The sequence below is a fragment of the Anomaloglossus baeobatrachus genome, chromosome 1 (genome assembly GCF_048569485.1).
Source record: "Anomaloglossus baeobatrachus isolate aAnoBae1 chromosome 1, aAnoBae1.hap1, whole genome shotgun sequence".
Classification (NCBI taxonomy): domain Eukaryota; kingdom Metazoa; phylum Chordata; class Amphibia; order Anura; family Aromobatidae; genus Anomaloglossus; species Anomaloglossus baeobatrachus.
The window spans coordinates 664,600,347-664,626,827 of NC_134353.1; the positions used below are offsets into that span (position 1 = coordinate 664,600,347).

A 26,481-nucleotide genomic window follows, 5' to 3' on the forward strand; every position below is an offset into this window, starting at 1 on the left:
ACGGGGTCCCCGGCATGTTCCCTTCTCACCCCACTATGTCGGCGGTGTTGTTAAGGTTGAGGTACCCATTGCGGGTACAGAGGCTGGAGCCACATGCCGTCTCCTTCACCATCCCTTAGCGGCTCTGGGAGAAGTGGGATCCTGAGCGGTCTTCCATTTACTGGGACCGTGCTCCATCCGCAGCCCCTGAGGGAACCTGCCGGACCGGAGTCTCTTCAACCCCAGGGACCGGGCCCTGAAACTTAAAGGTACTCTGTATCCCTGTCGGGGATCGTACAGAGAGCGCACCTTCTTCCCGGGAGCCACGGCAGTTTTAAAACTAAGGAGGCCGGTGGACTTCCGCGCCGACCGTGCCTGCTTGTCGGGCGCGGCCTCAAATTTAGTCCCCGGCTTCACCGCGGCCTAGTCGCAAAAATCCCGCCCCCGGGCCTGCCTGTCAGGGGTAAGGGCGGGTTCTCCGGCATGACGTCGGATGTAAGGGCTGGAGCATCCTGCATGTCTTCCTCCCCCCTCACTGACCACTGTGGGGATCCCAGATTCCCGCTCTTGGCTGGCGCCGCCCTCGGCTCCACTCCTCCCCTGAGAGCTCCGGCGGCCATTTTCTGGCATTCTGCCGGTGGATGCTTCTCAGTGAACAGCTCAGCAGCTCCGGGGGATCCAAGGCAGGGAATCTGGAGGACACACTGCGCTCGTTAGCGGTCGGTAAGCCACACCGGTCACCCGGTGCTGGCCCCCCTGGGGTGCCGGTATAGATACATATATATATATTTATACAATAGATATATATATATATCTGTTCGGTCAGTCCGTATACCTTGGTCCCTATATACCCTCAGTTTGGTCACTCTCCTAGGAGACAACAGCATGTCGTCCACAAGGAGCAAAGCTACTAAGGCACAGGTTTTTTTCGCGGCCTGTACCTCTTGTGGGGCTATGTTGCCTGCGGGATCCACGTACCCTCACTGTGAGCAGTGTTCGACTCCTGCCACGCTTGCTCAGCCGGAGCCTCGGGCACTGGTGGGCCCCTCGGCTCAGGTAGACCCCCCTGCTCCCCCTAAACATGCAGGGACAGAGTCACAGGGGTTGACCTCTTTTGCTGAGAAACTCTCTCAGTCCCTTTCTCAATCCATGGCACAGTCTTTGGACAAATGGTCTGCTAGGCTCCTGGAGGCATTGCAATCCAGACCGGACCCTTCACAGGCCCCGGTTCCTGTTAGCTTGTCTCCTCCAGGCCCCTCTCGGTCCGCGCCGCAGCGCGCTCCCAGGTTGGCCCCTAGGTCTCAGGCGGAGGACTCCTGCCCGGACCGCAGTCCCAGACCGGCAAAGCGGTCTCGCTGGGACTCTTCCCCGTCTTCCTCACACTGCTCGGAGGACTCTCAGGAAGACGAGGCGGATGTGGGAGCTCAGGGCTCTGACCCTGACTTCGCCCTTAACCTTGATACACCTGAGGGGGATGCCTTAGTAAATGATCTTATCTCATCCATCAACCAGGTGTTGGATCTCTCACCACCGCCTCCTCCTGTGGAGGAGTCGGCTTCTCAGCAGGAGAAACACCAGTTTCGGTTCCCCAAGCGTACGCGAAATACGTTTTTTGATCACTCTAACTTCAGGGACGCTGTCCAGAAGCCCAGGGCGGTCCCGGACAAGCGCTTTGCTAAACGGCATACTGACACGTGTTATCCCTTTCCATCTGAAGTTATTAAGGGCTGGTCTCACTCTCCCAAGGTGGATCCGCCAGTCTCCAAATTGGCTGCTAGATCCGTTGTGTCTGTTGCAGATGGCTCTTCCCTGAAGGATGCCACTGACAGACAGATAGGGCTCTTGGTGAAGTCCATCTATGAGGCCACGGGCGCGTCTTTCGCCCCGGCCTTTGCCGCTGTGTGGGCTCTCCAAGCGATCTCGGCTTGTCTGGCTGAGATTAATGCTGTCACACGGAATTCTGCTCCGCATGTTTCGTCTTTGACTTCCCAGGCATCTGCTTTTTCGTCCTACGCCATGAACGCCGTCCTGGACTCCGCTAGCAGGACGGCTGTAGCTTCCGCTAACTCTGTGGCAGTCCGCAGGGCCATGTGGCTGCGCGAATGGAAAGCGGACTCGGCTTCCAAAAGGTTCTTAACTGGTCTGCCTTTTGCTGGCGACCGTTTATTTGGCGAACGATTGGATGAGATTATTAAGGAATCCAAGGGAAAGGAATCCTCCTTACCCCAGTCCAGACCTAAGAAGCTTCCGCAACGAAAAATACAATCAAGGTTTCGGTCCTTTCGTCCCTCCGCCAAGCCACAATCCTCCTCGTCCAACAGGCCGGAGAAAGGCCAGAGGAACTCCTATGCGTGGCGGTCCAAGTCACGCCCCCAAAAGGCCGCAGGAGGCACTGCCTCCAAGACGGCCTCCTCATGACTCTCAGCCTCCCCTAGCCGCATCCTCGGTCGGTGGCAGGCTCTCCCGCTTTGGAGACGCCTGGTGGCCACACGTTCAAGACCGATTGGTGAGAGACATTTTGTCTTAGGGTTACAGGATAGAGTTCAGCTCACGTCCTGCGGCTCGTTTCTTCAGAACCTCCCCGCCCCCCGCTCAGGCCGATGCACTTTTTCAGGCAGTGGACGCTCTGAAGTCAGAAGGTGTTGTGATCCCCGTTCCCCCTCAGGAACGTGGTCGCGGCTTTTACTCCAACTTGTTCGTAGTGCCCAAAAAGGACGGGTCATTCCGTCCCGTTCTGGACCTCAAGCTACTCAACAGACATGTGAGAACCAGACGGTTTCGGATGGAATCTCTCCGTTCAGTCATCGTCTCGTTGTCACAAGGAGACTTCCTGGCATCGATCGACATCAAGGATGCTTATCTCCATGTGCCGATTGCACCCGAACATCAACGTTTCCTGCGTTTCGCCATCGGGGACGAACACCTCCAGTTTGTCGCATTGCCCTTCGGCCTGGCGACAGCCCCACGGGTTTTCACCAAAGTCATGGCATCCGTCGTGGCGGTCCTACACTCTCAGGGCCACTCGGTGATCCCCTACTTGGACGATCTCCTAGTCAGGGCCCCTTCTCGGGTGGCGTGTCAACAAAGCCTTACCGTCGCTCTGGCGACTCTCCAGCAGTTCGGGTGGATCATCAACTTCCCGAAATCCAAGTTGACACCAACCCAATCACTGACTTACCTTGGGATGGAGTTTCACACACAGCCAGCGTTAGTCAAGCTACCGCGGGACAAACGGCTTTCTCTGCAGGCAGGGGTGCAATCACTTCTTCGGAGTCAATCACACCCCTTAAGGCGCCTCATGCACTTCCTGGGGAAGATGGTGGCAGCTATGGAGGCGGTGCCGTTTGCACAATTTCATCTACGGCCGCTCGACAAGAACGTCTCTCTTTCCCTCGCGACCAAAACATCACTTCAGTGGTGGCTCCTACCCACATCTCTGTCGGGAGGAAGATCATTCCTACCCCCAACCTGGGCTGTGGTCACCACGGACGCGAGCCTGTCAGGTTGGGGAGCGGTTTTTCTCCACCACAGGGCTCAAGGCACCTGGACTCCGGCAGAATCGTCCCTTCAGATCAACATTCTGGAGATAAGGGCAGTATATCTAGCCCTATTGGCCTTTCATCGGTGGCTGGAGGGCAGGCAGATCCGAATCCAGTCGGACAACACCACTGCCGTCGCCTACATCAATCACCAAGGCGGCACTCGCAGTCGTCTGGCCTTCCAGGAAGTCCGGCGGATTCTGCAGTGGGTGGAAGACACAGGCTCCACCATTTCCGCAGTTCACATCCCGGGCGTAGAAAACTGGGAAGCAGATTTTCTCAGTCAGGGCATGGACGCGGGGGAATGGTCTCTTCACCCAGACGTGTTTCGAGAGATCTGTCGCCGCTGGGGAACACCGGACGTCGATCTCATGGCGTCACGGCACAACAACAAGGTCCCGGCCTTCATGGCACGGTCTCAGGATCACAGAGCTCTGGCGGCGGACGCGTTAGTGCAGGATTGGTCGCAGTTCCGACTGCCGTATGTGTTTCCCCCACTGGCAATGCTGCCCAGAGTACTACGCAAGATCAGGTCCGACTGCCGTCGCGCCATTCTCGTCGCTCCAGACTGGCCGAGGCGGTCGTGGTATCCGGATCTGTGGCATCTCACGGTGGGTCAACCGTGGACACTTCCAGACCGCCCAGACTTGCTGTCACAAGGTCCGTTTTTCCATCTGAATTCTGTGGCCCTCAACCTGACTGTGTGGCCATTGAGTCCTGGCTCCTAGCGTCTTCAGGGTTATCTCAGGATGTCATTGCCACCATGAGACAGGGCAGGAAGCCAACGTCCGCCAAGATCTATTATAGGTCTTGGCAAATCTTCCTGTCCTGGTGCACTGCTAACGGTTTTTCTCCATGGCCGTTTGCCTTACCCACATTCCTTTCATTCCTTCAATCTGGAGTGGACAAGGGTTTGTCCCTCGGCTCTATCAAGGGCCAAGTGTCAGCGCTCTCCGTGTTTTTTCAAAAGCGTCTAGCCAGGCTTCCGTAGGTCCGCACGTTCCTGCAGGGGGTCTGCCACATAGTTCCACCTTATAAACGTCCGTTGGAACCTTGGGACCTTAACAGGGTCCTGACGGCTCTTCAAAAGCCGCCTTTTGAGCCTCTGCGGGATGTCTCTTTCTCCCGTCTTTCGCAGAAGGTGGCCTTCCTAGTGGCAGTCACGTCTCTTCGGAGAGTGTCTGAGCTTGCAGCGCTTTCATGCAAAGCTCCCTTCCTGGTTTTTCACCAGGATAAGGTGGTTCTCCGTCCGGTCCCGGAATTTCTCCCTAAGGTGGTATCCCCTTTTCATCTAAATCAGGATATCTCCTTGCCTTCCTTTTGCCCTAATCCAATTCACCAGTGTGAAAAGGATTTGCACTCTTTGGATCTAGTGAGAGCACTCCGGTTCTACGTGTCATTCAGATGCGCTCTTTGTCCTTGTCGCTGGCCAGCGTAAGGGCTCTCAGGCCTCCAAGTCAATCTTGGCTCGGTGGATCAAGGAACCAATTCTCGAGGCCTACCGTTCTTCTGGGCTTCCACTTCCTTCAGGGTTGAAAGCCCATTCTACCAGAGCTGTAGGTGCGTCCTGGACTTTGCGGCACCGGGCGACGGCTCAGCAGGTGTTTCAGGCAGCTACGTGGTCTAGTCTGCACACTTTCACGAAGCACTATCAAGTGCATACCTATGCGTCGGCTGACGCCAGTCTAGGTAGGCAAGTCCTTCAGGCGGCGGTTGCCCACCTGTAAGAGGGGGCCGTTTTTTCGGCTCTTTCGATTGAGGTATTCTTTTACCCACCCAGGGACTGCTCTTGGGCGTCCCAATTGTCTGGGTCTCCCAATGGAGCGACAAAGAAAAAGGGAATTTTGTTTACTTACCGTAAATTCCTTTTCTTCTAGCTCCTATTGGGAGACCCAGCACCCGCCCCTGTGCCCTTCGGGCTGGTTGTTCTTTTGTGTACACATGTTGTTCATGTTGAATTGTTCTTATGGTTCATGGTCTTCAGTTCTCCGAACATCCTTCGGATTGAATTTACCCTAGACCAATTTATAAGTTTTCTCCTTCCTGCTTTTGCACCAAAACTGAGGAGCCCGTGATGCACGGGAGGGTGTATAGGCAGAGGGGAGGGGTTACACTTTTTAAAGTGTAATACTTTGTGTGGCCTCCAGAGGCAGAAGCTATACACCCCAATTGTCTGGGTCTCCCAATAGGAGCTAGAAGAAAAGGAATTTACGGTAAGTAAACAAAATTCCCTTTTTTTAAGTTGATTTTAATCAATAGATCTTGGAATTATAATAAGTTTCACAATTAGATGTGTTTTTAAAAAATGTTCCTGTGCTGAGATAATCTTGTATGTGCCCCTGCTATGTACTGTGTAATGGCCGTGTCTGACCGTACAGGGACATGGGGCTGATCATACCACATCTCCGAGGCCAGGGAGAACATAAGGCTATGTTCACACACTGCATCTTTTACTGCGTTTTTGGTGCATTTATGAGGTCCCAAAATGCATTTAAGGCTATGTGCGCACACTGCGTTTTTTTGACGCTGCGTTTTTTGCAACCGCGGCAAAAATGCATGCGTTTTTGACGTGTTTCGGTGCGTTTTTGATTGTGTTTTTGATCTCTGCGTTTTGCTGCATTTTTCCAATGCATTGCATGGGTGAAAAATGTAGTAACACGCAGGAAAGAATTGACGTCCATTTTTTTTGTAGCTCAAAAACAGCAAAAAAAAATTGTGTGCGGACAGCAAAAATGAAAACTCATAGGTTTTGCTAGGGAAGCAAAGTCATGCAGGTTTGAGCCCAAAAAAGCACCCAAAAAACGTGCAAAAACGCACTGTACGCACATAGCCTTAATGCATGCAGCAAAGTCTGGGATTTCTATTTTGCTGTCCACGCTGTGCATCATTTTTTGTCTGCATCTTGGCTGCATTTTTGAAGATGCAGCATGTCAATTCTTGTAGCGTTTTTCCAGCGTTTTTGAGCCCTCCAGACAATAGATTTGACTTAAAAAAACGCATTGGGCAAAACGCATAAAATATGCATGCGTTTTTGCCATGGGTACGTTTTTTTTGGGGCCAAAACGCTGCATCTTTGTGGTTACGAAAAGATGCAGTGTGTGAACATAGCCTAAAAGAGAGTACCGTATTTTTCGAATTATAAGATGCACTTTTTTCCCCCCAAATGTTGGGGGAAAGTGGGTGGTGCATCTTATAGTCTGAATGTAGGGCTGCAGGGAATGAGGGTGCTGCGGTGGAGCGGGTCATCGGCGGCACGAGCAGGCTGTAGCAGCCTGCTGTGACCACGTGGACCCGCTCATTTAATATGCACGCCCATCATCTCTCAGCTCTGAAGCTGGCGCTGACAGGTGGGTGGGATGATGGGTGGGGGGTGCGCACATAGTAAATAGCCGGACCGCATGATCACCCCTGGCAACTACAGCCTGGAGTGATCATGTGCGGATGTATTCACTGCGATGCTGCAGGGATCGTGGCCGGCTCCACTCAGTGGCGCTGCTGCTGACACAGATGGTAGGAGGAGCGATGCTGCAGGGAGTGACCTAAGGTGAGTATCAACATTTTTTTTTTTTTTTTTAATGTGCCACAGGATGCGGCCATACACTAGGATGGGGGTATATAGCGGGGTGGGGGTTTATTATGAGCAGGATGGGGGTATATGAGCAGGATGGGGCCATATGCCAGGATGGGATATATAGCAGGATGGGGGCTATACCAGTATGAGGGACATATACTGTATGTACAAGGCAGGAGGATCATTACCAGGCTGGGGTACCTTAGTAGAGAATTTGGGGACATTACCCCTATAACAGTGTCAGCAGCAGATCCTCACCCCATAAGTGTGTCATGACCACATTTTTTGCTTAATATTTTATTTCTTTGTCGCTCCTAATTGGGAGACCCAGACAATTGGGTGTATAGCTACTGCCTCCGGAGGCCACACAAAGTATTACACTTAAAAGTGTAAGGCCCCTCCCCTTCTGGCTATACACCCTCCCGTGGGATCACGGGCTCCTCAGTTTTCATGCTTTGTGCGAAGGAGGCACACATACACGCATAGCTCCACTGTTTAGTCAGCAGCAGCTGCTGACTATGTCGGATGGAAGAAAAGAGGGCCCATACTAGGGCCCCCAGCATGCTCCCTTCTCACCCCACTTTTGTCGGCGGTGTTTGTTAAGGTTGAGGTACCCATTGCGGGTACGGAGGCTGGAGCCCACATGCTGCATCCTTCCCCATCCCCCTTAGGGCTCTGGGTGAAGTGGGATTTTTCCGGTCTCCAGGCACTGAGACCGTGCTCCATCCACAGCCCCTGGAGAATCTGCTGGAATGGAGCTGAGTATCGTCAGGGACAGGCCCTGCTACGTCAAGGTACTCTGTGTCCCCGTACATATCGCGCGCACACCGCAGCGTTGCTGGGTGTGTTAGTGCGCCGGGGACAACAGCGCTGCGCGCTGGTGCCATTCCTATCTACAGCTTTGCTGAGAGGGGACATGTATTTGAAACTGCCGCGCGGCCGCTGTTGTCAGTTTTTTCGCTGCGGCGCGGCTGGGACTTGTGGTGCGCCGGGGACTTCCGCGCTGGCCATGCATATATCACGGCCGCGCTTATTACTCGAGTCCCCGGCTTTTGCGGCCTAGTTTCGTTTCGTTCCCGCCCCCAGGCCTGCCAGTCAGGGGAAGGGCGGGACGCTGTACAGAACGTCAGCGCAGAGGGCTGGAGTCTGCTTTGCATACTCCAGCCCTCACACTGGGCACAGTGGGACGCCAGTTTCCCGCACTTTGTTTGAGGCACGCCCACGGTCCACCCCTCTTCACAGGACGCCGGCAGCCATTCCTGTGTGCAGTCTGAGCTGGAGAGAGGAGACTGGGAGTCCCAGACACGGGATTCTGGTGCCCACACACCCGCTTTTCAGCGGGCGGTAAGCTGCCCTCAAGGGCTGACCCCCACTGGTGCCGAAGTGTATATTGTATTTTATGCTCGCAGCTTTACATTGCACTGTACGGTCGCTGGGGATCCTCTGCTATATACCCTCCTAGATTCTCAGAGGACACAACAGCATGTCGACCGCAAAAAGCAAAGGTGCCAAGGCACAGGCTTTTTATGCTGCTTGTACCGCTTGTGGGGCTGTTCTACCGGCAGGTTCCACTGACCCCCACTGTGTGCAGTGCTCGGCCCCTGTGGCACTTGCTCGGCCGGGGCCTCTGCTGGAGGTGACCAAGGCAGAACCTCCTGTGAATACTGTCCAGGTGACAGGGACGGAGTTTGCAGTCTTTGCTGACAGATTGTCTGTGACTATGACTAAAATTCTTGAAACATTGCAGTCTAGACCAGTAACTCAGGCCATGGACACTGTTAACTCATTGCTCCCTGGTCCCCCTCAGTCGGAACAGCTCCGGGATCCGGGGGTGTCTCCGGCATCCCAGGGTGATGGCTCTGACACGGACGACAGTCCCAGACAGCCTAAACGAGCTCGCTATGAGCGGCCCTCGACTTCATCACACTGGTCAGGGTCCCAGCAGGAGGATTCTCTGTATGATGAGGCGGAGATAGCTGATCAGGATTCTGATCCTGAGACCGCTCTCAATTTGAATACACCAGATGGTGACGCCATAGTGAATGATCTTATAGCGTCCATCAATAAAATGTTGGACATTTCTCCCCCTGCTCCTCCTGTGGAGGAGACAGCTTCACAGCAGGAGAAATTCCATTTCAGGTATCCCAAGCGTAAATTAAGTGTATTTCTGGACTACTCTGACTTTAGAGAGGCAATCCAGAAACACCACGCTTATCCGGATAAGCGTTTTTCCAAACGGCTTAAGGATACACGTTATCCTTTTCCCCCGGACGTGGTCAAGGGCTGGACCCAGTGTCCCAAGGTGGATCCCCCAATCTCCAGGCTTGCAGCTAGATCCTTAGTTGCATTGGAAGATGGGGCGGCACTTAAAGATGCCACTGACAGGCAGATGGAGCTCTGGTTGAAATCCATCTATGAAGCTATCGGCGCGTCGTTTGCTCCAGCATTCGCAGCCGTATGGGCACTCCAAGCTATTTCAGCTGGTCTTGCACAGATTGACACGGTCACACGTACATCTGCTCCGCAGGTGGCACCCTTAACCTCTCAAATGTCTGCATTTGCGTCTTACGCGATTAATGCTGTCCTAGACTCTACGAGCCGTACGGCAGTGGCGTCCGCCAACTCCGTAGTTTTACGCAGAGCCTTGTGGTTAAGAGAATGGAAGGCAGATTCTGCTTCCAAAAAGTGTTTAACCAGTTTGCCATTTTCTCGTGACCGACTGTTTGGGGAGCGCTTAGATGAAATCATTAAACACTCCAAGGGTAAAGATTCATCTTTACCTCAACCCAGACAAAATAAACCCCAACAGAGGAGAGGACAGTCGGGGTTTCGGTCCTTTCGAGGCTCAGGCAGGTCCCAATTCTCCTCGTCCAAAAGGACTCAAAAGGATCAGAGGAGCTCAGATTCTTGGCGGACTCAGTCACGCCCAAAAAAGACAGCCGGAAGACCCGCTACCAAGGCGAATTCCTCATGACTTTCGGCCTCCTCTCTCCGCATCCTCGGTCGGTGGCAGGCTCTCCCGCTTTGGCGACATTTGGCTGCCACAGGTCACAGACCGTTGGGTGAGAGACATTCTGTCTCACGGGTACAGGATAGAGTTCAGCTCTCGTCCTCCAACTCGCTTCTTCAGAACTTCTCCACCTCCCGACCGAGCCGATGCTCTGCGGCTAGCGGTGTCCACTCTAAAAGCGGAGGGAGTGGTGACCCCCGTTAATCTTCAGGAACAAGGTCACGGTTTTTACTCCAACTTGTTTGTGGTGCCAAAAAAGGACGGGTCATTCCGTCCCGTTCTGGATCTAAAACTGCTCAACAAGCACGTAAAAACCAGGCGGTTCCGAATGGAATCCCTTCGCTCCGTCATCGCCTCAATGTCCCAGGGAGATTTCCTAGCATCTATAGACATCAAGGATGCTTATCTCCACGTGCTGATTGCTCCAGAGCACCAGCGTTTTCTACGCTTTGTTATAGGAGACGAACACCTTCAGTTCGTAGCTCTGCCTTTCGGGCTGGCGACAGCCCCACGTGTCTTCACCAAGGTCATGGCAGCAGTAGTAGCAGTCCTGCACTCTCAGGGTCACTCTGTGATCCCGTATTTGGACGATCTACTTGTCAAGGCACCCTCTCAAGAAGCATGCCAACACAGCCTGAACGTTGCGCTGGAGACTCTTCAGAGTTTCGGGTGGATCATCAACTTTTCAAAGTCAAATCTAACTCCGACCCAGTCGCTAACATATCTTGGCATGGAGTTTCATACTCTCTCAGCGATAGTGAAGCTTCCGCTGGACAAACAGCGTTCACTACAGACAGGGGTGCAATCTCTCCTTCAAGGCCAGTCTCACCCCTTGAGACGCCTCATGCACTTCCTAGGGAAAATGGTAGCAGCAATGGAAGCAGTCCCTTTCGCGCAGTTTCATCTGCGTCCACTACAATGGGACATTCTCCGCCAATGGGACGGGAAGTCGACGTCCCTCGACAGAGACGTCTCCCTTTCTCAGGCGACCAAGGAATCTCTTCGGTGGTGGCTTCTTCCCACCGCTTTGTCGAAAGGAAAGTCCTTTCTACCCCCATCCTGGGAGGTAGTCACGACAGACGCGAGTCTGTCAGGGTGGGGAGCAGTGTTTCTCCACCACAGGGCTCAAGGGACGTGGACTCAGGAAGAGTCCACCCTTCAGATCAATGTGCTAGAAATCAGAGCAGTGTATCTTGCCCTACAAGCCTTCCAGCAGTGGCTGGAAGGCAAGCAGATCCGAATTCAGTCGGACAACTCCACAGCGGTAGCGTACATCAACCACCAAGGTGGAACACGCAGTCGGCAAGCCTTCCAGGAAGTCCGACGGATTCTAACGTGGGTGGAAGACACGGCTTCCACCATATCCGCAGTTCACATCCCAGGCGTGGAAAACTGGGAAGCAGACTTCCTCAGTCGCCAGGGTATGGACGCAGGGGAATGGTCCCTTCACCCGGACGTGTTTCAGGAGATCTGTCGCCGCTGGGGGATGCCGGACGTCGACCTGATGGCGTCACGGCACAACAACAAGGTCCCGGCTTTCATGGCACGGTCTCACGATCACCAAGCTCTGGCGGCAGACGCCTTAGTTCAAGATTGGTCGCAATTCCGGCTACCTTACGTGTTCCCACCTCTGGCATTGTTACCCAGAGTGCTGCGCAAGATCAGGGCCGACTGCCGTCGCGCCATCCTCGTCGCTCCAGACTGGCCGAGGAGATCGTGGTACCCAGATCTGTGGCACCTCACGGTAGGCCAACCATGGGCACTACCAGAACGACCAGACTTGCTATCTCAAGGGCCGTTTTTCCACCTGAATTCTGCTGCCCTGAACCTGACTGTGTGGCCATTGAGTCCTGGATCCTAGCGTCTTCAGGATTATCTCGAAAGGTTATTACCACCATGAGACAGGCTAGAAAACCATCCTCCGCCAAGATCTACCACAGGACGTGGAAGATATTCTTATCTTGGTGCGCTGCTCAGGGAGTTTCTCCCTGGCCTTTTGCATTGCCTACTTTTCTTTCCTTCCTGCAATCCGGGTTGGAAAAAGGTTTGTCGCTCAGCTCCCTTAAAAAACAAGTCTCAGCGCTATCTGTATTTTTTCAGAAACGCCTAGCACGACTTACTCAGGTACGCACGTTCCTGCAAGGAGTTTGTCATATCGTCCCTCCTTACAAGCGGCCGTTAGAGCCCTGGGATCTGAACAAGGTTCTAATTGCTCTCCAGAAGCCGCCTTTCGAGCCTATGAAGGATGTTTCCCTTTCTCGTCTTTCACAGAAAGTGGCTTTTCTAGTAGCGGTCACGTCTTTTCGGAGAGTGTCCGAGCTAGCGGCGCTCTCATGCAAATCTCCCTTCCTGGTGTTTCACCAGGACAAGGTGGTTCTACGTCCGGTTCCTGAGTTTCTCCCTAAGGTGGTATCACCCTTTCATCTCAATCAGGATGTCACATTACCTTCCTTGTGTCCTCATCCAGTTCATCAATTTGAGAAAGGTTTGCATTTGTTGGATCTGGTCAGAGCACTCAGAATCTACATTTCCCGCACGGCGCCCTTACGCCGCTCGGATGCACTCTTTGTCCTTGTCGCTGGTCAGCGTAAAGGGTCGCAAGCTTCCAAATCCACCCTGGCTCGGTGGATCAAGGAACCAATTCTTGAAACCTACCGTTCTGCGGGGCTTCCGGTTCCTTCAGGGCTGAAGGCCCATTCTACCAGAGCCGTGGGTGCGTCCTGGGCATTACGGCACCAGGCTACGGCTCAGCAGGTGTGCCAGGCGGCTACCTGGTCGAGTCTCCACACCTTTACCAAGCATTATCAGGTGCATACCTACGCTTCGGCGGACGCCAGCCTAGGTAGACAAGTCCTTCAGGCGGCGGTTGCCCACCTGTAGTACAGGGCTGTTTGACGGCCCTATCACGAGGTGTTCTTTTACCCACCCAGGGACTGCTTTTGGACGTCCCAATTGTCTGGGTCTCCCAATTAGGAGCGACAAAGAAGAAGGGAATTTTGTTTACTTACCGTAAATTCCTTTTCTTCTAGCTCCAATTGGGAGACCCAGCACCCGCCCTGTTTTCTTAGGGATTTTTGTTTTTTTCGGGTACACATGTTGTTCATGTTGAATGGTTTCAGTTCTCCGATGTTCTTCGGATTGAATTTGTCTTTAAACCTGTTATTGGCTTTCCTCCTTCTTGCTTTTGCACTAAAACTGAGGAGCCCGTGATCCCACGGGAGGGTGTATAGCCAGAAGGGGAGGGGCCTTACACTTTTAAGTGTAATACTTTGTGTGGCCTCCGGAGGCAGTAGCTATACACCCAATTGTCTGGGTCTCCCAATTGGAGCTAGAAGAAAAGGAATTTACGGTAAGTAAACAAAATTCCCTTCTTTCCTATTTTCCTTCTCTAAAACCAGGGTGCGTATTATAGTCCGGTGCGTCTTATAGTCCGAAAAATACGGTATATGAATCGGACAGCATGGGATCACTGCTGAATATTTTTGTAAGGTAAACCATTTCCCTGCCAGTTTTTTAAAAAGGTGTTTACCTCAAAGAAGAAATAATTTGCGATCCCATGCTGTAATGTTTGTATACCTTTTTACATCCTCCACTGCCCAGGAGATGTGGTATGATCAGACCGTGTCCCTGCACGGTCAGACACAGCCATTACACAGTACATAGCAGGTGCAGATATATAAGATTAAGATAGGAAAATGTTTTTCTTTATCGTTCCTTTGGGAGACCCAGACCATGGGTGTTTAGCTTCTGCCTCCGGAGGACACACAAAGTACTACACTTACAAGTGTAGCTCCTCCCTCTGAGCTTATACACCCCCTGGTGAGCCAGTCCCAGCCAGTTTATCACTTTGTGTTCAGGAGGCATACATCCACACATGCATTCTCATATGATTTTTTCCTTTTTGGAATGAGATTGAAGAAGTGCGGGTCCACGTCTGGACCCCCGGCATGTCCCTTCTCACCCCACTGTGTCGGTGGTGTTGTAAGGTTGATTTCCAAGGCTGGAGCCTTACATGCCGTGCTCCTTCACCATCCCTCCTGGGCTCTGGCTTGAAGTGGGAGCCAGCGCGGTCTCCATGCCTGGCAGGAGACCGGTCTCCATCCGCAGCCCTTCAGGACCCTGCTGGACCGGAGCACTCATCCACAGGGACCTGGCCTTGCGTCTCAGCAGCTAAGTACCTGAGACGTTTTTATATATTGGGGGTCCCTGTGCTTTATTGTTTGGGGAGAGTGTGCTTACTGTATTTATTGGCATTTCCGGCGGGTTCTCTAGCTGTCGCCCGAGAACCGCGCTGATGGTGCCTGCGCGTCGGCCTCGCCGCTCAAATTTAGGCCCCGGCTTTGCCGGAGGCCTAGTTTCTGTTCACTGCCCTCGCATGTCACTTATGCAGAGGGACAGGCTCGGCTCCTCCCGGCGGCCGTTCTGCACAGGGGAGGGACACTCCCCACTGCTGTGCGTGTCTCCTCCCCTGTAGGTCTCTATGGCCCTCCAGATCCCGCTCTCCTCCAGGAACGCCCCAAGTCCCGCCCCCTCTCTTCGCTCCGGCGGCCATTTTCTCAGACAGGGTTCACTCTGCGCTGGCCTGCACTCTGCATCCCTGCTGAGGTGCTGTGCATTGGGGGTCCGGGCTTCGGGATCTGGAGGGCACACAACACCGCTTCCAGCGGTCTGGTAAGCCACAACCGGTCTCTGGTTGTGGACCTCTGTATATACTTTCTGGGGTTCATTCTCTTTGTAGAGTCCCCACTCCAGCAGTATGTCTCACACGAGGAGCAAGGCTCCAAAGCTTTATACTGTATGCGCTGCATGTAAGCTCCTGCTGCCTGAACCGAGCACCTATCCACATTGTGATGTCTGCTCTAACTTGGCGGTGCCACAGCCTGGAGTCTCACCCCCAGTGGTCTCTCAGGCTGCTCCTGCACCTGTGGCTGAACCCCCCGGCTTGGGTAGAATCCTTTTCTAGGTCTATCTCCCAGTCTTTTGCTGAGTCCATGGGACTTCTGTCTAGGACTTTGATGAATATGCATCAGCCCCCTTCACAGGGTGCCTCTACTGCTAAGGGTCCCTTAGGATCTCTATCTTCTGACCTCCGTCCACCGGAGCTCACAGAGGATTCATCATCAGGGCGCAGACCCCGTCCTCCTAAGAGGAGACGCAGGGTTTCCTCTCCTTCCTCATCCCGTGGCTCTGATTGAAGAGCTGACTCGCAAGATGAGGAGGATGCCTTTACAGGGGGCTCGGAGGCTAACTCCATGTACCCCATTGATCTTTCCGAGGGTGACTCAGATCTTAGTGACTTGATTGCTTCCATTAATTCTGTACTGGATCTCAATCCGCCAGTATCAGTGGAGTAACCCTCTCTGGCAGAAAAGCACCAGTTTACCTCGCCTAAGAGAGTAAAGAGTGTGTTCTTTAACCACTCCAGTTTTCAGGCCGCTGTGACCAAACCCAGGGCCTGTCCTGACAAAAGCTTCCCAAAGCGTGGTTCTGATGACCGTTTCCCCTTTCCACCTGAGGTGGTCAAGGAGTGGGCTCATTCCCCAAAGGTGGACCCTCCGGTGTCTAGGCTCTCAGCCCGGACCGTTGTGTCGGTGGCTGATGGCTCCTCCCTTAAGGATTACACTGACCGTCAGATTGACCTTCTGGCCAAATCCGTGTATGAAGCGGCGGGGGCCGCGTTTCCCCCAACTTTTGCAGCAGTGTGGGCTCTCAAAACCATCTCTGCTTCTCTAGAGGAGATGCATTCCCTCACCAGGGAATCTATGCCCGAGATGGTTGCCTTAACTTCTCAAGCTTCAGCTTTTTCATCTTATGCCATGTCTGCCATGCTGGAGGCTTCTCACCGCACTGCGGTGGCTTCGGCTAATTCCCTCGTTATCCGCAGGATCTTGTGGCTTCGAGAGTGGAAGGCAGATGCTTCTTCTAAGAAGTACCTTGCTGGGCTCCCTTTTGCTGGGTCCCGGCTGTTTGGAGAACAGCTGGATGAAATTATTAAAGAAGCTACTGGCGTGAAGAATACTTCCATGCCACAAACCAAAACCAGGAAACCTGCCCAGGGTAGGAATCAGTCGAGGTTTCGCTCCTTTCGTTCCTCCAACTGGTCGTCCTCTAAGCCCTCCGCCTCGTCCGCTAACTCAGCTAAGGACCAGAAATCCAACTGGCGCCCAAAAGCGCGTCCACAGAAGACCGCAGGAGGTGCTGCCACTAAGGCAGCCTCCTCGTGACTCTCTGCCCGCTCCGGCAACGTCCTTAGTCGGTGGCAGGCTCTCCCACTTTGGCGACGCTTGGTTTCAACACGTCTCCGATCAGTGGGTGAGAGATATCATCTCCAAAGGCTACAGGATAGAATTTTCTTCCAGCCCGCCAAACAGATTTTTTTCTCTCACCTCCCCCTTGCTCCAAGGCCGCCGCCTTCTCACAGGCCGTGGCAGCCTTGCAGGCCAACGGAGTAATTGTACCAGTTCCCGCCCGGGAACGGTTCAGAGGTTTCTACTCAAATCTCTTCCTAGTTCCCAAAAAGGACGGTACCTTCCGGCCCATCCTGGATCTCAAGCTTCTTAACAAGCATGTTCAGGTGCGGCACTTTCGCATGGAGTCTCTGCGATCAGTCATTGCCTCAATGACCCAAGGGGATTTCCTGGCGTCCATCGACATCAGAGATGCCTATCTGCATGTGCCAATTGCAGTTTCACACCAGCGTTGGCTACGTTTTGCAATAGGAGAAGATCATTTCCAATTCGTGGCTCTCCCCTTCGGGTTAGGCACGGCCCCTCGGGTATTTACCAAGGTCATTGCAGCAGTGATTGCGGTTCTGCACCTCCAGGGGTTGGCAGTGATTCCTTACCTGGATGACCTTCTAGTCAAGGCTTCATCCAGCGCAGACTGTCAGCGGAGTGTCTCGCTCACTCTCGCCACTCTAGCCCAATTCGGGTGGCTTGTCAATCTTCCCAAATCCACTCTGACTCCGACCCAGAGTCTCACGTACCTAGGGATGCAGTTCGAGACTTTGCCGGCACTTGTGAAGTTGCCCTTAGTCAAACAGCAGTCACTCCAGCTAGCGGTGCGCTCTCTGCTGAGGCCCCGCCATTATACCCTCAGGCGTCTGATGCAGGTGCTGGGTCAAATGGTGGCGTCCATGGAGGCTGTTACCTTTGCCCAGTTCCAGCTGCGCCCCCTGCAGCTGGACATTCTCCGCTGTTGGGACAAGCGGCCTTCCTCCTTACACAGGTTAGTGGCTCTGTCGCCACGGACCAGGAGCTCTCTTCAGTGGTGGCTTCGGCCCCTCTCCCTGTCCCAAGGGCGCTCCTTCCTGGCCCCGTCCTGGGTGATTCTCACCACGGATGCCAGTCTATCCGTCTGGGGAGCGGTATGTCTCCACCACAGAGCGCAGGGCACTTGGACTCCGTCCGAGTCAGCCCTTTCAATCAATGTGCTGGAGACCAGAGCCGTGCTTCTAGCTCTCCTAGCTTTTCACCACCTGTTGGCGGGCAGGCACATTCGAGTCCAGTCAGACAACGCGACAGCGGTTGCCTACATCAATCACTAAGGCGGGACACGCAGCCGCCTGGCAATGATGGAGGTACAACGCATCCTTCAATGGGCGGAGGACTCCAAGTCCACCATATCCGCAGTCCACATCCCAGGCGTGGAAAACTGGGAGGCAGATTATCTCAGCCGTCAAAGCGTGGACGGTGGCGAGTGGTCCCTGCACCCGGCAGTGTTTCAGTCAATCTGCCGCAAATGGGGCACTCCGGATGTGGACCTAATGGCATCCCGTCACAACAACAAAGTTCCTGTTTACGTGGCTCGCTCCCACGATCCTCAGGCCTTCGCCGCGGATGCTCTGGTTCAAGACTGGTCCCAGTTTCGTCTGTCCTACGTGTTTCCCCCTCTAGCTCTCTTGCCCAGAGTCCTGCGCAAGGTCAGAATGGAGGGCCGTCGAGTCATCCTCATTGCACCGGACTGGCCCAGGCGAGCTTGGTATCCGGACCTGCTCCATCTGTCCATAGAGATGCCGTGGCATCTCCCGGACCGTCCAGACCTACTCTCGCAAGGTCCGTTTTTCCGCCCGAATTCTGCGGCTCTCAAATTGACGGCGTGGCTCTTGAGTCCTGGATTTTGACGGCTTCTGGTATTCCTCCTGAAGTAATCTCCACTATGACTCGGGCCCGTAAGTCTTCCTCCGCTAAGATCTATCACAGGACTTGGAAAATTTTCCTGTCCTGGTGTCGCTCTACAGACCATCCTCCTTGGCCATTCTCCTTGCCGACCCTTCTGTCTTTTCTACAGTCTGGTCTGCAGCTAGGACTGTCCCTCAACTCTCTCAAGGGACAAGTCTCAGCTCTGTCAGGTCTATTCCAGCGGCGTCTCGCTCGGCTGGCTCAGGTCCGCACCTTCATGCAAGGCGCGTCTCACATCATTCCGCCTTATCGGCGGCCCTTGGATCCCTGGGACCTTAACTTGGTCCTCACGGTATTGCAGAAACCCCCTTTTGAGCCTCTTAGGGAGGTTTCTTTGTATCGTCTTTCTCAGAAGGTGGCCTTTCTGGTTGCCATAACTTCCCTCAGGAGAGTCTCTGATTTGGCTGCGCTCTCTTCGGAGTCACCTTTTTTAGTTTTTCATCAAGACAAGGTGGTTCTCCGTCCGACTCCGGACTTTCCTCCTAAGGTGGTCTCTCCTTTCCACCTTAACCAGGACATTACCCTACCTTCCTTCTGTCGTTGCATACTCTGGATCTGGTGCGGGCGCTCCGGATCTATGTGTCTCGCACCGCTGTTCTTAGGCGGTGCACCTCTCTTTTTGTGCTAACCACAGGTCGGCGCAAGGGCCTCCCTGCTTCTAAGCCGACCTTAGCCCGTTGGATTAGATCGACCATTTCGGACACCTACCAGAGTACTCAGGTGCCTCCCCCGCCGGGGATCAAGGCACACTCGACCAGAGCTGTCGGTGCCTCTTGGGCTTTTAGGCACCAGGCTACGGCTCAACAAGTCTGTCAGGCTGCCACTTGGACTAGCCTGCATACCTTCTCGAAGCACTACCAAGTGCATGCTCATGCTTCGGCAGATGCGAGCTTGGGCAGACGCATCCTTCAGGCGGCTGTCGCCCATTTGTGAAGTTAGGTTCTGCCTACTTCTTAGTTTCTCTGTTTATTCCCACCCAGGGACTGCTTTGGAACGTCCCATGGTCTGGGTCTCCCAAAGGAACGATAAAGAAAAAGAGAATTTTGTTTACTTACCGTAAATTCTTTTTCTTATAGTTCCGTATTGGGAGACCCAGCTCCCTCCCTGTTGCCTGTTGGCAATTTCTTGTTCCGCGTGTTATCACCGGCTGTTGTCGTGGACAGAGTCTCCGGTTGTTCCGGCTCTTGCTCTGTTCTACTTGTGGGTGGCTATTCTCCTTCAGCTTTTGCACTAAACTGGCTGGGACTGGCTCACCAGGGGGTGTATAAGCTCAGAGGGAGGAGCTACACTTTTAAGTGTAGTACTTTGTGTGTCCTCCGGAGGCAGAAGCTAAACACCCATGGTCTGGGTCTCCCAATACGGAACTATAAGAAAAATAATTTACGGTAAGTAAACAAAATTCTCTTTTTTAAACACATCCAAACTTATTATATTTCCAAGATCTATTGATTAAAATGAACTTTGTTGTTGGGGAAAACCCTCTAATGCTTATAGGAAAATCTCATTTTGGAAAGAAAGTGACTGCAATGAAGTTGTAATGTTGTATGTGTTTCAAATGTCAGACTGGCAATGAGTTTCCTATGCGGCCAGTAAGAACCTCCATATTAAAGTGTACAATATATTATCTTTTCCACAGGTCTTTTCAAAAGCTGGGGAGGTGAAAAGCTGCAGCATTTCTAAGAAAAAAGATAAGCAAGGTTTGTATCTCACTCTTTTGTGTGTTCAGTGGTGTAAAATCTGGGTAATAAACTGCACTGGATAGTAGGTATGATCTAGAAAGATGGTTATAATACACACGGTACTCCCTTCTATACTAGGACATAGTGGGACTGATTCATCAACACCAGAGTTGTTCACCCCAGTCTTAATTTGGAGCCGGACGCTCCTAATTCATACAACCAAAAAATTGAGTTTGCATAAAGATGAGTCATTATCAAAAGAATTATATATATTCAATGCTTTTATTTCATCATATAAATATCCACTACAATAAATATTACAGAATAGATTTATTTATAAAGTGCTGGTACCCACAGATCCACAGATTAAAAACACCCTACCCCATAAAAACATGCAAAAAACAGACTGGTGCAGTGTGGTATAATAAATATAGATAATACAAAAGAGATTATTGCACAGTTATGTTGGACCACTGGGTACATAGAGAATTAACACACATATCAGGCCTGCTAACCAAGACACCACTTCAGTAATATAAAGTGCAAATGCAATATCAAAATGGGGTGGCTGGCCCGTAATTAACACACCCAGTATATCACAGATGGCAGTATATTTACATGTCCTATAAGAATAGATATACACCTTTAAGATAAATTGTAGACAAAAATCCGGGCTATTGAGCATCAATAGTAAGCAATAGGCATCAGGGATGACAGTATATTTACATATCCTAGAAGAGTAGATATATACCTTTAAGGTAAAGTATAGATAAAAACACGGGCTATTATGTATAAATAGCCACCCATAGATTGGTGAACGGTTAGCACAGCAGCGAGTAAAGCAATCCAGGGGTCAGACCACACTGCCCAGCACCTCGACGCGCGTTTCGCTTCCGCTTCGTCAGGAGGCTCCTAATTCATAGTTTCCTGTCTCTTCATGAATCTGAAGAATCTGTTGGGCGGCGTGTCCTATGCCAGAAATCTCACTCCAGTCCGATACTGGAGTGAGATTTCTCCAATATGGAAGGCTACAGCTCGTTATAAATTTAGACAACCCGTGGTCTTCCTCCTCAACTGCGGTTATTGTATCGGAGCTGGGAGAAAGATACCTGTCAAGTCACAACTTTTAGGCACAATTCCAAGTTGCTAATACATTTTGTGAGTTTCCAAAACTTTTACACCAGAATTCTGACATGAAAGCTATCATTAATTGGGCCACTGAGTCACATAACAATGTTTTTACTTATGACGGCAATTAAAAGTTATTACACAGAAAATGAATGGTTCTTTGATTTGCACATTGAGTGATGAGATTTCAAGCATTTAATCAAATTAGGCCATCTTCTAAACACTGTTCCTTAAAGGGAGTCTGTCTGCCCAAGCTAACAGTACACACTAAGCATAATGCCTTGTAGGAGATCTACCACTGACCAATACAGTCTCTTTAGCTTCCTCTATTATCCCGAACATCTTATTTTTCCATATTCGTTATTTGCAGTGCGCTGTGGCACCCGGTGTATGGGCAAGCATCTTGATGCTCAGGTCCGGCTACTGGTATTTCACTTGATTAGCAGCTCTGGTTTACTTGCTATGTGCATGCAGAGAAACCTATGGCATGTGCTCACTGTCTGAGGACCAGCGTATATGTGCACACATGTCCACTACTGTTCTTAATGTGCATTCTTCCCTTGCAAACCAGTGGTCATGTGACATTGGCTGTATTGATTACATTATACAGTGTGTCCACCCATATCCTGTCCACCGCCATTAACGTGAGAACAGCGGCAGCTATAGGAATAGAAGTGGTGTCTAGGTATAGTAAAGTAGCCATGCGCTACGCAATGAAACAACCTATAGCGCCACCTGATGGAAAACAACGGAGTTAGCATTTTTATCTCAAAAACGAAACGAGAGAGAAAAAAGTGAATTAAAAAATTGTAGGGCATCATCAATTCAATACGAATTGACACCTTGCATACCGAAATGCTATGATATGAAACCCATGACCCCCCAAAACATTGAATGCTGGTCACGCATATGGCGCTCATTTAACTTTGATGCTCAAAGTGGCCACCGTCAGCTGCAATGCTGCACATCTGGACTCTGGACAGCATACTGTATCTTGCTGCACGTTGTGCAATATAGTAGGTGACACGTTTTCACGAGCATCTGTGATACGTCGTCGTAGGTCCTGCAATGTTGGTGGAGGGGTCGCATACACCTGCTGTTTGATGTGACCTCACAGAAAGAAGTCCAATGGGGTCAGGTCAGGTGAGCATGGACGCCACTCCACGCAGCCACCATACCCAATAACTTGTAGGAAGGTCTCCATGAGGTATCGCTTCACGTCAGCAGCCTTGTGAGTTTTACACGTTCTAATCATAGCATTTCTGTATGCAAGATGTCGATTTGTATTGAATTGATGATGCCATACAATTTTTTAATTCACTTTTTTTTCTCTATCTCGTTCCGTTTTCGAGATAAAAATGCTAACTCCGTTGTTTTCCACCAGGTGGCGCTCTAGGTGGTTTCATTGCGTATCGCATGGCTACTTTACTATACCTAGTATTACTTACAGCAAAGATGGGCTGCAGTGTGTACGTCGCTCAGGCCAAAAACTAATACTCTACCAGGATACAGCTAAACCCCCACTAAGTGGAGGCATCACAGGTGCAGGAGGCACAAATCACAAACACACAAACACACACAAACACACACACACACACACACACACACACACACTCTTCCATGGAATTGAGGGGGCGATTGCTAGATGATAAAACTGCAGACTGATGGCTTGCATAGAGCGCTGTTCACACTTGCAGATGCACAGTCACAAACCCGCAGCCTATTAGGTGACGCCCATACTATTAGATCAGGCGGGCTACCAAGCCGTACCCCACCTGTGTATCATACAGGGACAGAAACTCTAAAATGCAAGACCCTACAGAAAGGGGCCTGGCTGTAACCTGTACAAAAAAATGAGGTTTTTGTTGGTATATATGGCCATAAAAACTGAAGCCTACAACCCTCGTCACGGGACCTCATGCTTGTAGGTCCCTACACTAAGTATAAAAATATCAAAAATTAAGTATTACTTACAGCAAAGATGGGCTGCACAGTAGACACCACAGTAGACACCACAGTAGACACCACAGTAGACACCACTTCTATGCCTATAGCTGCCGCTGTTCTCAAGTTAATGGCAGTGGACAGGATACGGGTGGACACGCTGTATAATAGTCTGCCACTGATTGCCTGCAGTCTTTCAGTATATGGAGGGGCTCGTCTAAATCACCTTTTCAAGAATACAGACATAAAACAACCCACACCCTCCCAATGTTAGTGCTCAGCTTACAGGAGTGAGCATTGCGTTATTTGTATCTGCAATATGAGTGAAAATACTTGGGAAAACAAATGAAAAGAAGTAGGAAAACAGTATAGAATATAAGTAGTAATTTACTGTAATAAAAGCAAAGCTAGTGGGTGCGTAATAAGACATAATCTTTATTTCTATAGCACCAATATATTCTTCAGCACTTTACAATTCAGAGGTTCATAGACAAACAAACATAAGAAATGGTCATAGAGATGCAATAATTAAAGCAAAAATAAAGAAAACCCTGCTCGTAAGAGCTTACAATCTACAATGGAGGGAGGTGGGGGTGACACAAGGTTCAAGTGCTTATTTATGACGACGATCCAGCCATCTCCGAAAAATGGGGGGAATAGATAATGGTTGCACTTATCAGTCATTATCCAATCTTTACAATGCTTTGGGTACAGTGGAGTTTGAGAGAGAATTATTGTTCTAAGAAATAGTGGAGGGGATATATATGAATTGACTTTGATTAGGGAGGGTGATAGGCCACCTTAAAAAGATGTGTTTTTAAGGAGTGTGTGAAGCTGTGCAAGTTGTGGATCATCCGATATTCTTGGGGTAGAGCGTTCCAGAGGATTGGTGCAGCTCGGAGAAGTCTTGGAGCCTGGAGTGGGTGGTTCAGATTAGTGTGGATGTTAGTCGAAAGTCATTTGCAGAGCGTAGAGAACGAGTAGGGTGCTGGACAGAGATGAGGATGGAGAGTTAGAGGGTGTACCATGTTGTGAAGAGCTTTGTTGGTGAGAACAAGCAATTTAAATTGGATCCTATAATGTATAGGCAACCAGTGCAATGACTGGCACAGAGTCCTAAAATAAAGAAGACCTAAAATAATCCAAATATCAAGCTTTGTATTTCAATTCGCAAGCGTGAATGAGGCCTTACTATTAATGTGCGAAGTTATTCTGTGACTTTCCTTTGCGTGCCAAGGTTTATTTTTCCATTTCAAACAAAATGGTTCCAACAAAATATCTAGAAATATAACTATTATTAAATGATGTTTCTTTTAGGTGCCTTTCTGTCTATGGGCTATGGATTTGTAGAATACCGGAAACCAGAACATGCACAGAAAGCTCTACGACAGCTTCAGGTATGTTTTATAGACTGTAGGGCTATGAGACTTGTTGAGTCTTTGTTCTCTCTGTATAAGTTGCTTGCCATGTGTCCGCATACAACAGAAGTCCCTCAGTCCCTGCGAGGAAGGCAGTGGGAGCGCTCTCCCCCTCCTTATGAATACGCCTGACTTTGAAAACTATATATCTGGGGTATTTTTGCTTCTGTTAGGCAATTGGCACCAAACTTTTCTGTGCCTTTTTGACTAATAGGAAAGCTGAACTGTCCTCATTCTGTTCTGCATCCATACAGTATTAAATACTTTAAAAAAGATAAAGCTCCTGATGGTGTATAGAACTCACTTACATCAACACTTTAGGGCCCTCAACAAAGGCACAGTGCTGAAATGTACATCAGGATTTGGCACCATACCAGCAGGAGGTATTATGCCTGTATATGTTAATAACCCTCTGTATTTACTATCTTAAGATTATACAGACTACAATGTTGGGAGCTGTATACACTATCTGGACATTATTATTTATTATTATAGCGCCATTTATTTTATGGCACTTTACAGGTGAGAAGGGGCATACATAGATAAGCGCAATAATCATGAGCAGTACAAGGTTACAGGAATAAGGACCCTGCCCGTGAGGGCTCACAGTCTACAGACATTCAGCTTTTTCTTCCTTTCTACATTTATTTAATACTTTACGGAACTAAACCAAATGTGGGGTAGGAATACTGCCCAGGCAGATTACAGTATAAGCAATGTGCTGAACTGGTTAGCAGAAATTACAATACTGTATCCACAAATGCAAATTGATAGACATGCTATATAGTATATATACTGTACAATGGTATACTGTATACAGTACATATGTAGAGAAAGTTACCTCCACAGCGGGTCAGAGCGTGGTGAAAGGACAGAACCGGAAGTGTGCACGGTGAATATTTGCTCATATTGCAAAGCATTGCTCTTAAACCAAGTTACAAATTTTTAAAAAAGTTTTTCTTGTCTTGGAAAACGCTCTCAAACCAAGTTACTCTTAATCCAAGGTTCCACTGTATTCTGAAAAAGTTTTTTCATCAGGTATTTAAATAAAACTTCAGCTTTTATTTAATTTATTTAGTTTTACATTCAATCATCGAGCAAGGAAACTTATGTAGAAAATTATATATTTCAAACGCAACAGATACTGTAATATATCTGGTAGTCCTATAGACAGAATGAAGTGGGGGTGCAGATGTTTAAACAGAGCCCCATACTTGGGTACCCCCCAACAATCATAACGTTAGTGCCTATTCAGTGGGTAGTTGATACCTTGTTTAGATGGGAATAATTCTTTTAGCTGTGAACTAAATGAAGCCATGCTTGCGGAAAATGCTGTGACTGGAAACATGTAACAGCATGGAGTGAGTCGTCCTCTCTCCACAGGCAATATGGTAGCCAAGTGGCCTGTCTGGTAGATACACTACTTCCGATTACTTTATAACTGATTGTGCCAGTGGTGTTCTTTGATACTAGCTGATGCAAATCTCAGTCTCATACATGTTGTGAAAATAATAAGTTTTGATTTCTTCTTCTAGCACTCTACTGTTGACGATCACCAGATAGAAGTGAAGCTGTCAGAACGAGCAATCAGGTGAGTCTGCATCCCTTGCCGTGCTATGTGAATTGGCCACTTCGGATTGGTTATATTCTAGAATAAGTCACACATGAGGATAACTTTTTTTGCTTTCTGTGGGCACATAGAGGATCGACATCTGTTTTGTGTAAATGCTTGATGCACACCACCTGATGAAATATGAAAACATGACTTCTGTAAAAATGTATTCTGTCACATAGCACAACAGCACTAATTCTTCACCCTTTTTGTGAGTGTGCATCTTGTAAGATGACACTCCACTTGCGATTCTACTCATATATACAATCCACTTATCCAGCTGTATGTGCCATGAAAAGAGGGATTTTTTGTGTACTCATCATAAAATCTTTCTCTGAGTCTTCATTGGGGGACACAGGACCGCGGGTGTGTGCTGCTGTCACTAGGAGGCTGATACTAAGTAGACAAAAAATGTTAGCTC

General features: G+C 50.3%; 1 protein-coding gene across 2 annotated transcripts in view; it reads left to right on the forward strand.

Annotated features, from left to right (window-relative positions):
• Positions 1-26,481, forward strand: part of RBM19 (RNA binding motif protein 19) — a 146,698-nt gene that overhangs the window by 88,130 nt on the left and 32,087 nt on the right. For both annotated transcript variants that reach the window (XM_075320009.1, XM_075320010.1), the window contains 3 exons: positions 19,916-19,976; positions 24,348-24,427; positions 25,984-26,039. In XM_075320009.1, coding sequence (XP_075176124.1) covers positions 19,916-19,976; positions 24,348-24,427; positions 25,984-26,039 — 197 coding nt within the window. The remainder of the gene's footprint in view (positions 1-19,915; positions 19,977-24,347; positions 24,428-25,983; positions 26,040-26,481) is intronic.